General features: G+C 44.4%; 1 protein-coding gene and 1 long non-coding RNA gene across 18 annotated transcripts in view; one reads left to right on the top strand and one right to left on the bottom strand.

Annotated features, from left to right (window-relative positions):
- The window catches only part of LOC126073164 (patr class I histocompatibility antigen, A-126 alpha chain-like), a 374107-nt gene that overhangs the window by 283608 nt on the left and 77613 nt on the right, over nt 1–12886 (bottom strand). For 9 of the 17 annotated variants that reach the window (XM_049880111.1, XM_049879869.1, XM_049880528.1 and 6 more), the window contains exons 1-3: nt 1670–1796; nt 1121–1390; nt 603–878 (exon numbers count right to left, since the gene is read on the bottom strand). The exons of 7 other annotated variants lie outside the window; for them this stretch is intronic. In XM_049880111.1, the coding sequence (XP_049736068.1) occupies nt 603–878; nt 1121–1390; nt 1670–1733 (610 nt within the window). In that variant the 5' untranslated portion in view covers nt 1734–1796. Of the gene's footprint in view, nt 1–602; nt 879–1120; nt 1391–1669; nt 1797–12886 lie in introns of those variants that run through there. One more of the 17 variants, XM_049879799.1, reaches the window with a different exon arrangement.
- Nucleotides 1–12886, top strand: part of LOC126078246 (uncharacterized) — a 562403-nt gene that overhangs the window by 473852 nt on the left and 75665 nt on the right. The window lies entirely within an intron of this gene.

The raw sequence follows: 12886 nt of genomic DNA, 5'->3' as shown, positions 1-12886 counted from the left end.
TCCTGAGAATGGACAGGAAAATTGAGATAGGGGAGGGAGTGAGAAACCAGCCTGGACCAGGAATCTGGGATGATCTTATTCCTCAGAAAGTTCTAGAATCAGGGTAGGAGGCTCCAGGTGTCTGAGAACAGGGATTTCTAGTTCTGACTTGAGTGGAGGCTGAGCTGGAATCAGACCTCCAAACTGATGGGGTATGTGGCAGAGAACAAGATTTGAGAGAAAAAGTTGCTGGTGGTTCTCAAGGTCAATTCCAGAATCAAAGGGAGCTTCTGATCAGTCGGGAATTATCTCCCCTACTATCTTATCCCCAGAGTGAGTGGGTCCCTTAACCGCCTCTGAAAGGAGGGCTCCTCTGGCCAAGTCTCTCTCTGGTACCACCAAACAAACAAACCCACTGCCGTCCAGTCGATTCCGACTCATAGCGACCCTATAGGATTGCTCTGTGGTACAGGATCTGGAACTCTGGGCTAACTCCTCACTCTCCACACCCAGAGAAAGGGGTGGTATTTTGGCGTCTATTCCATTTTCCTTTTGAAAGTCCACAAGGGCTGACAGAATCCCAACTCAAAGCGAGTTCGGGGAGGCGCCACAGCCCCTCGTACCTGCGCGCTGCAGAGATTCCTTCCCGTTCTCCAGGTATCTGCGAAGCCCCTCCACACAGGCACCCTCCACGTAGGCCTTGACCTGATCTGCAGCCTTGTCAGCCTCCCACTTGTGCCGGGTGATCTGAGCGGCCGTGTCCGCCGCCGTCCAGGAGCTCAGGTCCTCGTTCAGGGCGATGTAGTCGGCGCCGTCATAGGCGTGCTGCTGGTAGCCACGGAGGAGGCGCCCGTCGGGCCCCACTTCACAGCCGTACATCCTCTGGATGGTGTGAGACCCTGACCCCGCCCCCGCCGTCAGCCCCGCCGTCAGCCCCGCCCCCACCACCCACACGGGCCGCCGTTGGTCGGAGCCCAAACGGTTCTAAACTGAAAACGAAACCGGGTCGAATCTCTGCGGCTCTTCCCGGGCGGGTCCCGCGACCTCGGGGTGAGGTTCGGACCCGGGGACTCGGGGCGACGCGGCCGTGGGGACGAGGGGACCCGTGACCTGCCACCCGGGCCCGGCGTCACTCACTCACCGGCGTCGCTCTGGTTGTAGTAGCCGCGCAGGGTCCGCAGGTCCACTCGGAAAGTCTGTGCGGCGCCCTTGACGCTCCGTGTCTCCTGGTCCCAATACTCCGGCCCCTCCTGCTCCATCCACGGCGCCCGCGGCTCCATCCTCGGGTTCGCGGCGTCGCCGTCGAACCGCACGAACTGCGTGTCGTCCACGTAGCCGACGGAGATGAAGCGGGGCTCCCCGCGGCCGGGCCGGGACACGGCGGTGTCGAAATACCTCAGGGAGTGGGAGCCTGGGGGCGGGGAGCGGCTGAGACCACCGACCCCTCCCTCCCCGCGCGGGCCCGGGTCCGGGGTTGATGGGGGCGGGGAGGGGAGAGGGAGAGGGGTGAGGGGTGAGGGGTGAGGGGCTCCTGGACGGAGAAGGGGCGGCGGGAGGAGCAGGGCCGGGGTGTAGGGGCGGGTGGGGGCTCTGGGCGGTGGCGGCTTCCCCGAGGGCCCTGCGTCCCCGCCGAGCGGTCCCCTCGCTCCTCCCTCCGCAGAGGCCGTTTCCCCCCCGACCCCGCACTCACTCGCCCGGGTCTGGGTCAGGGCCAGGGCCCCCGAGAGCAGCAGGAGGAGGGTCCGGGGCGCCATGACCCGGGTGCTGGGGTTCTAGGGAGAACTGCGTCCGGGCTGCTCCGAACCGACTTTATAACCTGGAGCCGCAGTGACGGTGATTGGCTGCTCCAGAAATCGGAGACCCAATTGTAGTGACAACTGGCGTGACGCCATGTGTGTCCAGGCAGAAGGAGCTGACACAGGTTGTGAGAAGGAGAAGTGAAACTCCAGGGAGACGGGGAATCCCCAACACTAGGGCACCCCACCCTTGACACCGCCGTCGGACCTGAGTGCCTGCCGAGGGACTTGGGACTTTGCCCTGACCCCTCTCCTTCTGCCCTACCCTTCTTTACCACACTGCCTCGTAAGTCCTGGGCCAGGACCTGCTTAAGTCACAAGTTTTTGTTAATTTCAGAATCTCTACGTTGTTGATGTTGTGTGCCCTGGAGTGGATTCATAGCGGCCCTGTATGACACAGTAGAACTGCCCCATAGGGTTTCCTAGGCTGTAATCTCTAAAGGAGCAGATGAGCAGGTCTTTTCTTCTGCGGAGCGCCTGGTGTGTTCAACCACAAACCTTTGTTAGCAGCCAAGAGCTTAACTATTGAGCCACCAGGGCTCCTTAGAATTTCTATTACTCTTACAAATTCATGAGGAACTCAAAGAGATTTTGTTTGTGGATTACATCTACCGATATTAACCATACGAGCAATTGAACCAGAATTAAACTAATAACCCATTAAACTTTAACATAGTATGTTTTCATAAAAAATAATTTTTTTCCAAAATAATGTATTGAGAAGAGTGGATCATTTTACATCTTTGCATGTCTCTTATCTGTGTCAATAAAAGGCTTCTGGATTTTCGCATCTGTTTCTACATCCAATCTGTTATTTTGGTTGCGGCGGATACAAAAAAATCCAGTGTCAGACAAATATGAAGTTGGAAAAGGGAGGAGTATTTTTAATAGCATTTCCAAGTAATTGTGAGTGTTCACCTCTGACACTTCACTAAAGCTACAGAAGCAGTAGTTTCTTAAAGGTTAGTTGCGATCGGAAACCCTATTATTGAATATTTTGTGTTCTGTTAATTAAAACCCATAGGTCCATTTTGCACATTGAATGAACCTTGTCCTAAGGCGTGAATTTTTTTAACCGCTGCATTAGGTCACTGAGTGTGCAGATCTTCCAGGGTTGACACATTTCATTACAAAATATCAGCAAGTCACATTTGTTAGTATTACCACTGATTCCAGCAGAAAAGTTTGTAAAGTTTAGAAAGCTGTCAACTTGTGGTGGATACAACTTTTCCAATATTCTCATCTCTTCAGAGGCTACATTTTATCATTGACAACAATACTATCAGTTGGTTCTCCTAAAGTGACAGGCTAGCTAATTATTGATTTTGAATAAAGTATCCAATATCCAATCTCTGTCATTCCTTCTTTCAAGTGAAAATGATATTCCATGAAAAAAAAAGAGAAGAAGCTAGTTCAGATCACAAATTGTTTTCCTTGAGACAAACATCGTACTTAGGAATGTAGAAGTGCTTTATATATACTTCGCACTTCATCACCTAGGATGTGAAAAGACGTGGACTGGAGGATTTAACTAAGGTTCATAACTTTTAATGCTTCAGTAAGTACACCTTTAAGTGAAACTGCTTTGGTTTTCGTTTTCTTCCTGCACGTAGGTGAAGGGGAAGAACACGATTACTATTGAAGTTTCATGACACAGCCGTGATTTTTGCTACGTTCACAGCTGATTTACCTCAGTGCAAGTATCAACACAGTGAGAAAGACGAAATATTTCTTAGTACAATAAGTTCCCAGGTTAAGAACATCAGATTTATGGACAGCTGGTGCTTAAGAGGAAACCCTGGTGGCATAGTGGTTAAGTGCTATGGCTGCTAACCAAAAGGTCAGCAGTTCAAATCCACCAGGTGCTCTTTGGAAACTCTATGGGGCAATTCTACTGTCCTATAAGGTTGCTATGAGTTAGAATCAACTGGACAGCAACGGGTTTGTTTGTTTGTTTTTGTTTTTCCCCCCTTTGTTACTTAAGAGGAAACCCTGGTGGTATAGTGGTTAACTGCTAACCAAAAGGTCGGCAGTTCGAATCCACCAGGAGCTCCTCGGAAACCCTATGGGGCAGTTTTACTCTGTCCTATAGGGTCATTATGAGCCGGAATGGACGCCACGGTAAGGGTTTGGGTTTGGTTTTTGGTTGTTACTTAAGAATGGACTGCCGTAAAACCTATTTGAGTTAAATACAATGGTTCTTAATAAGGAATGCCTGCACTACTTTGTGAAGTTCCTTCGTGTTTAAGATGTTTTGGTGTATTTAGGAGTGTTTTGTTTTATATGCATAGAAAGGTAAAATGTGTACTGTATACCAAGCCAAACATTTGACTGACTCTCAATAGGAACTGTATGTACCTGTTCTGAATACCTACAAATTACTCTTAAAGGCAGATTTAGGAACAGATCTCATTTGTAACCTGGGGATTGCCTGTAATGTTATAATAACAGTTTTGACTTCATGGATCTTGTGAAAGGATCTCAGTGATTCCAAGAGTCCCACAGATCACACTTTGAAAGCTGCTGTTCTGAGTAAACCAGGGAGTCCCCTAAATGGCCACAGCCTCTTTGCCTCCTCTTCACCTCCCAGAATCCCTCTCCCTGAGCTGAACTCTCTGCCTCCCAAAGCTTAGCTTAGGACTCTTCCCATGGGCTCTTCTAGAAGAGAACTTACCACCAGAAATTTAATGGCACAGAGTGTTCTCAGTCAGAAAACTGAGGTGCAGGGAACAATGTTCCCTCTTTGTAACTGGGAACATTTGTGGCTGAAGGCACCAGATAGAGATTCACTGATGATGTCTTTTAGTTTTGTCACATACCAGGTTAATGTAGATCCATATCCCAGAGAGCTGGAAATCTGATGCAGACTGTGGGGGAAATGATAAGGGCCCCTCATTACAAATGAATCTAAGGCACCTGACTCGAGGTCCATAAAACATCAAGAGCATCGCTGTCAAGAACTTTCTGCGATGAAGGTATTGTATATCCGTGCTGTCCACTGTAGTAGCCACTAGCCATGTGTGGCTACTGAGCACTTGAAATGTGGCTAGTGCAACTGAGCAGTTGACCTTTTAATTTTATTTTATTAAGTAGCCACAACTGGACAGTACTGCCATATTTGACAGTACGTATCTAGGGTGTGGGTTTGGTTTTTTTTTGTTTTGTATCTAGGGTGTGCTGAATTTTCAATCTCTTTCCCAAAACAATACTTGTGATTTATGGATTGAGGTATATTAAAATTATCTTTATTTAAAAACCATGGATTTTTCACGTGGGTCTCAGGTATATCCTTGAAACACAGAGTGACCATAAAAATTTAATTAATAGGTATTTAACAGCTAGAGCGTATAGACATTAGCCAAAACAAGACTTCTCACCTTAAGGTCACAAGTGTTCACAAATGTCCATTCTTGGTGCCAATCCTTGTCTAAATATTGGGATTCATGGTGTGATTGTTTTCTTTACCTGGATGAACATAAGGAGGCAAACAAGTCTTCACTTGGCCCAAGAGAATGTATTTATTGAATATCACATATATCAAATACCCTGTAGGCCCTGTACACATATTTGGTAAATTATGAAACATGAACTTTAAACCTTAGAATTCTACCACCTTATAATTCTTTAACTATTACCCTCTCCACTTCTCCCAAATTCAAGTATTTTCTGTTTCCCTTCACCCTCAGACCCCTTTTCCTCATTGTTTCTACCTAGATGAAAATATACATGAAATGTTGACAGTTGTGGAGTGAAAAGGATTCTCTAAGCATGAAACAAAGTTGAAAAACTATAAAGAAAAATGAAAAACTTCTCTATGGCAAAGGCACAAACTCACAAATACACAAATACAAACTCGTAATAAACTCAAAGACACAGAAAAAAATTTGGCAGACAAACGGGTAACGTGCCAATGCCCTTCAGCCAGAGACCACCGGGAGCCTACCTGTAGTTGAACAAGTTGTGTTTATTACATGTTTCGGCAAGAGAGAATACACTCTATAGGGAACCATGGGACATCTTTATATGGGAGAGAGAAAGAACCTATTACAGGATTTGGCTTTACTTGGGTGATTTTACCCATTGCCATCAAGTCAGTTGGGGAGGGTAGAAGGAATCAGGGTCTCCTCTAGATTGAATGCAGTTAGGAAGCTGGGGCATTCCCATGATTGGATATCTCAATAAATCTTATTTCTAAGGAGGGCAGACTAGAGTGAGGATGAAGGTATAATTGGTAACAATATTGAAAATTATGAAGCAGTCTGGTTTTGTCTCAATTCAGTATGGTCTCGTAGTGACCTTGTCTGATATTGGAGTCTTATGAGATGATTTATGTCCAACGGAAAAATAACATGGCCGAACTATCAGCACCAGGCCAGCTTCTAACGACCTGGAGTGTAGGTGGGAGTGGCAGATCACTTCGTGGATGTCAGTGCTGCTTTATTTTTCCCGCTTCCATTCTTCAGTATTTTAACACTTAACAGGCCCAATTAGAAAATGATCAAAGATTACTAGAAAGTAGTTTGGAAAAGAAGAAATACAAATGTCAAACAAATATATCAGTAATTAACCAATGTGAGCAAAAATACAAATGTGGAATAAGAAATGGGAATAAAAATTTAGCTTGGCAAAGATAAAAATAAACAAAAGTGTTGGCTAGAGTGCCGGTAAAACGTACCGTCATAGAGGTTGATGGGATGAAAAACTGGAACAAAATTTCTAAAGGACGTTTTTGCTAAATATCTCAACAATTTAAACATGTTTACATGTTGACACAAAAATTTCTCTTTTAGGGGTTTATCCTAAGATAATCACACATTGTTATGGATTGAAATGTGTCCCCCCAAAATGTGTGTAAATCCTGACCCCTGTATCTGTGGTTATAATCCCATTTGGGAAAGGGTTTTCTTTGACATGTTCATAAGACAGGACTAGTGTAGGGTGTGTCTTAAATCAATTTCTTTTGAGATATAAGAGAGATTTAAAAAGCAAGCAACAGATGCAGAAGTGGGAGAAGAGAGATGCCAAGCGACATGAAGACTGCCCAGGAGCAGAAGCTCAGAGACAAGGATCTTCCCCCAGAGCCGACAGAGAGAGGAAGCATCCTCCTAGGAATCTGGTACCGAGAAGTGGGGTGCTGCTTTAACAGATACCTGAAGTGTGAAGCAGTTTTTGAATTGGGTAATGGGTAAAAGTAGAAGAGGTTTAAGGTGCCGAATAGAAAATGCCTAGATTGCCTTGAAGAGACCTTTGGTAGAATTATGGACGCCAAAGGCAACCTGGTTAGGGCTCCGAAGGAAGTGCGGAGAGCTACAGAGAAGGCTCAGAGAACACAGCTGGTGCCACAACGGAATATCGCTAGAAACGTGGACGTTAGATGTGCGTTTGGTGAGACTTGGAAAGAAGATGATGAGCATGTGAGTAGACGATGGAGGGAGGGTGATGCTTTTTATGCAGCGGGAAAGAACTTGCCTGGATTATGTCCAAATGCTTGGTGGAAGTTAGAACTTGTAGGTGCTGAACATGGATATTTAGCTGAGGAGATATCTAAGCAAGACCTTAAGGAGCCATGTGGTTTCTCCTTGCTGCTTACAGTAAAATGCAAGAGAAAAGAGACGGACTGAAAAATGAACTGTGCAGAATGAACAAAGAGTAAAGATTTGGAATATTCTGTCATAGAAACTAAGGACATGTGGTCTAGAATTTTCATGAAGGACTTAGCTACACAACCTTTTGTTAAAGAGATTAGGCCTGTGAGTAATAAACCTAACAAATTACCAGAGCAGAAAACCCATTAGTTTAGACTGCTGGAGACAGAGAAAGAACGAAAGAAAAGAGAGTGTCTGCCTGTTGGAATTCTACAGGCAGGAAACAGGCCAAAGGACCTACATATGTTGTCCTAAAGAAAAGGGCAATCCCTGGAGCAGCTTGGAGATGAGCAGTACTGTTGGAAGCAACATGGGAAGCAGGGCTGCATCGGTTTCAAAGGGTGGAGTCATGAGCTCCTAGTTTTAGAAGAGATCTTCACCAAATGGGTTCCACAGTGGGGGGCTGCTGTTCACAAGTGCCATGGGTATGGGGCCACTGCCCAAAGCTGAGGGAGCAGGACTGCCCAGCCGAAGGGAAAGAAGAATGGAGACTGCTGGGGCCCAGGATATAGAGTTGACACTCAGATGGACTAGGAGAATAGGGCCACCCAAAGCCAAGAGAGCAGAGTTGCCATCTCAGTTTGTCTAGAAGGAGGACCTTAAGCCTAGGGCCAAGAGGCCTCCACTCAGAATCTGGAGGTTAGGGCCATTGCCCAGATGGTCCCAAAAAAGGTAGAATTGTTTTCAAGTCTCGAGAGCTAACGTAAATTGTTCTGCTTAGTTTTAGACTTGCTTGGTGCCTTTTATCCCTTCTCTCTCTCCAGTTTCTCCCATTTGTAATGGAAATGTCTACCTTGTGCCTGTTCCACCATTATACCTTGGAAACAGATAGCTTGTATTCTAGATTTCAGAGGTTCACACATGAAGAGGAATTTTGCCCCAGGATGGAATATGCCTGAAGTCTCACCCATATTTGATTTGATGATTTAGAGGTGGAATTTGGAGTTGATTTAAGACTTTGGGGATAACATGATAAAAAATAGGGTGAATGTATTTTGCATGTGGGAAGGACATGAATTTGGGGGGCAGTGGGTGGAATGTTATGGATTGAATCGTGTCCCCCCCCAAAATAAGTGCTATAAATCCTAACCCCTATATCTGTGGTCATAATCCCATTTGGGAAGGGAGTTTCTTTGTTATGTTAATAAGGCAGAACTAGTGTAGGGTGTGTCTTAATGATTTAAGTCTTTTCTGAGATAAAAAAGAGATTAAACAAGCAAGTGAGAGAAGCAGATATGGAGGAAGAGAGATGCCAAGCCACATGAAGATTGCCCAGGAGCAGAAGCTCAGAAGAGACAAGGACTTTTCTCCAGAGCCCACAGAGGGAGAAGGCATTCCTCTAGAGCTGACACCCTGAATTCGGACTTGTAGCCTCCTGAAGTGTGAGAAAATAAATTCCTGTTTGTTAAAGCCTCCCATTTGTGGTATTGCTGTCATAGCAGCGCTAGATAACTAAGAGACACATGTTTTCAAACTTATATATATGAGGATGGCCCTTGAATTGTAGTTCATAAAAGCAAAAGAATAAAAACAACCTAAATGTTGTAAACAATATAGTGATGACAGCTACGAACAGTGGAACACTTAATATGTGTCAGGCAATAACACCATGTATTTTACAAAGACCGTCAAATTAACCCTCTATGTAAAAGTCATAAGGTAGCCTATGTGTCATTCCTTTTTATTAATAGGGAGAAGGAGACTCAGGGTCCTTAAGGAGGCGGTGGGGCTGAGGTTGAACCCAGGGCCTTTTCTCTCAGAGGCCTTGTTGACTCATCTTCCATCGATTCCCTGTCCCCCAGATAGGCGTGAAGACTCTGCATCCCATGCAAGTGGACTGTCTCAAGGTCTCAGAATATTCCATGACCGAGGACTCCGAGGCTCAGAGCTCAGGGCATCAAGGGGCTGTCTGACTAACCCCACAAATCACACTGAAGTCATCCAGCATGTATTTTGAGGCTTTTGGTGAGTTAGGAACTCTGATACATACCGGAGATACAGTGAAAACTAAAAGGGGACCCTCAAGGTATGAAACTTGCATGAATGAAGAAGATGGGCATTTATTAAAAAAAGTTACAAAGATAAATGTAAAATCACCACTGAGGTAAGTGCTGAGAGGGAAAACATCATGATATTATGAAAGCAGATAACCAGGAAACCTAATTGGTCCCCTACTGCTATTATCTGTAATATCTAAATGACGTAAGAAAAGATATGACATTTATGAAATAGTAATGCATTATATACAATCAGGAAACAAGAAAGAGCTCTTGGAAATTAAAAAATAGGATCATAGAAATGAAAAAATCAATAGATGAATTAGAAGATAAAAGTTATACTTCCCACAAAGTGGTACAAGATGGAAAATTGATGGCAAAGAAGAGAGAAAAACTGCAAAAATTCTATCCCATAAATGCAGGCATTCCAACAACCTGATAATATACTTTTCAAAAAGAATTGAGAGCAGGAAATGATGGAAAATAATTCACGTAAGTGTCTTAGAGTTTACAGACAAAAATTTACACTTTAAATGGCCCCAACTAAGTCCTTACTATATTAAATGAAAATAGATCCACACCAAGACACATCACAGTGAAATTTCCCAAAGAGGATGGAAAAGAAGAGATGCTGAAAACATCAGGAAGGAACAAAAAGCAGCATCTCTGGAAGCGGGAAGCCAGTGAAACAATGCCTTCCAGATTGCAAGGAGGAGTATTTCCAACCCAGAATTCTATAGGAAGCCAAATGGAAGTGGTAGAATAGCCTAAAGACGTTTTCAGATATTTAGGGTTTCACTATTTTACTTGCCATGTTCGCTTCCTTGAGATACCAATAGATGAAATGGGAAACAAAAATGATGGAGAAAACCAAAAGGATAAACACGTGGGGAGGCAAAAGGGGTGCTCTGATCTTGCGCTACCAGCTCTGTGGCCACACGGGGGCGCCCACGCTCTACCGTCGAATTCTGAGTGAGCTGCTCAGGAGGGGTTTGCGCGGTAAGGCTGGCCTGGATAGCTGACCCAGAGTCTGGGCATCATTGTGGGGATGAAGATTCCTCTGAACAACTCTGGCCTCCACAGGGGTCAGGTTCCGGGGTGGAGGAGGCATTGGAGGAGAGGACAGCTCAGAAGCCTTGTGCCGTCGCTGAGATTTCCATGTCTTCTCACCTTTACCGCTCTGTCCACCCCCTTGATGGCAACACCTGGGAAAAATGAAGGGTAGGTCACTTTTTCTTGTACTCCCTATTCCTTTTATGAGCACTATCTTTTGTGTCTGTCAATTTGTCTTACTGTGGGGGCTTGCGTGTTGCTGTGATGCTGGAAACTATGGCACTGGTATTCAAATTACCAGCAGGGTTCCCCATGGTGGACTGGTTTTAGCTGAGCTTACAGACTAAGACAGACTAGGAAGAAGGACCTGGCAGTTTACCTTTAAGAAGAATTCACCAGTGAAAACCTTATGAATAGCAGCGAAATGTCTGATGCAGTGCTGGAAGGTGAGCCCCTCAGGTTGGAAGGCACTCAAAATACACAGCAGCTGCAACAAGGGGCTCAAGCATAACAACAATCATGAGGATGGCAGAGGACTGGGCAGGGTTTGTTCTGTTGTACAGACGGTGGCTATGAGTTAAAATTGACTCTACGGCACCTAACAACAACAACATCTTTTAAAATAAATTTTAAAATAGTTTTAGATTTCTGTATTGTTAACATCTTACATTACTGCTATAGTACATTTGTCACAGCGAATGAAGCAATGTTGATACATCGTAATTAACTGATCTACGTACTTTATTCGGAACGCTGGTGGCATAGCAGTTGAAGTGCTTGGTTGCTAACCACAAACTGCAACCAAAAAGGCAGCTGTTCCAACCCACCAGCGGTCTGAGGGAGAAAGATGTGGCAGTCTGCTTCCATAAAGATTTACAGTCTTGGCAACCTACAGGGCAGTTCTACTTTCTCCTATAGAGTCGCTCTTTGTTGGAATCAACTCCACGGCAATGGGCTTGGCTTTCTGGTACTTTATTCAGATTTTATTAGTTTTCCTTATGGCTTCTCTTTATTCCAGGATTCCAAATTACATTTAGTTCTCATGTCTCGTAGGCTCATGTTGGCTATTACCGTTTCTTAGACTTTCCTTGTTTCAATGACCTTTAATAATTTCAGGGAGTACTGGTCAGGTATATTGTAGACTGGTTCACAATTTCAGTTCTGCTGATGTTTTTCTCAGGTTAGATGGGGGCAAGGAGTTTTTGGGAAGAAGACCACAGACATATCTCAACAACTTACCAATTGTATGTAATAACAACTTATCAGTGATGAGGTTAACTTTGATCGACTGACTAAAATAATTTTTCCCTGGCTAAGACAGTATCTCCCAGGTGTCTTCACTGTGAAGTTACATTTTTTACTTCCACTCTCTGTACTGTACTCTTTGGAAGTAAGTGACTTTGTGAAACCCACACCTAAGGGGTAGGGAGTTATGCTTCACTTCCTTGAAGGCACAATAGATACAGAAATTATTTGGAATTTTTCTGTATAGGCTTGTCTATTCTCCCCCCCCCACCGTTTGTTTTTTATTCATTTATGTATATCAATATGGATTCATGGATATTCTAGCCTGCAGGTTCCAGTGTGTCAAAGCTCCTGGTGTGTATTTATTTGAGTACAGCCCTTCAAGTACAGTTCCCCATGATCTGAAGACCTGTGAACTAAAGAGAAAGTTTTCTGCTCCCACATACACACAACATGCAATGGGAGAACAGACGTAGGATAGCCTCTGTGGACATTAAAAAAAAAAAAAAAGGTAAATGGGAAGCACAAAGGAGCCACATAAGAAAGCTGACATCCATCCATGCAAATGTAGGAAGTTCTCTGGTTATGACTCAGTCATACTCCTGCATGGGACTAATTCTCCATGTCTCTCGACTCTATGACTCTGGAATATTAGCTCCACATTCTGAGTCCTCTATCATTTTACATATGTTTTTAGTTGCATACTTTTTTCATTCTGTTTCCTGCCTGTAGAATTTAGGGTTCCACAGGCTGCTTTTTATTTAGTACTGTCTCTGCTCCTTTCATTCAAAACCTGTGGTGTTTCCACTGCTCTAATTTTATGAAAAACTTTGTTGAGTTCATTTCATGAGACAAAACCCACAGCCACAAATCTCTTGGAGATAAGCCCTTCTCTACCCAGGCTTCAGCTAAAACTGCTGAGGATGAACATCCTTATATGTCTCAGAGGCCTTACTGTTTGGGAGGATCTGTGAGACACACCCATAGCTCTTTTCAGGGCCTTTTGTCTGACTAAACTGTACTCTGAGACACCAACTTGAGCTTTTTGAGATTTTAGCAAAGGATCTTATAATCTTATCCTCAGCTTCATCTTTAAACTATGCTTCCCTGAGAGTGCCTTGGATTTGATCTTTCTAGGAAGTCATTTCTGAATTTTAACATTATGTGCCAT

The sequence above is a fragment of the Elephas maximus genome, chromosome 1 (assembly GCF_024166365.1).
Source record: "Elephas maximus indicus isolate mEleMax1 chromosome 1, mEleMax1 primary haplotype, whole genome shotgun sequence".
Taxonomy (NCBI): domain Eukaryota; kingdom Metazoa; phylum Chordata; class Mammalia; order Proboscidea; family Elephantidae; genus Elephas; species Elephas maximus.
The sequence above is the reverse complement of the archived record's forward strand: the minus strand, read 5'-3'. Positions and strand labels throughout refer to the sequence as shown.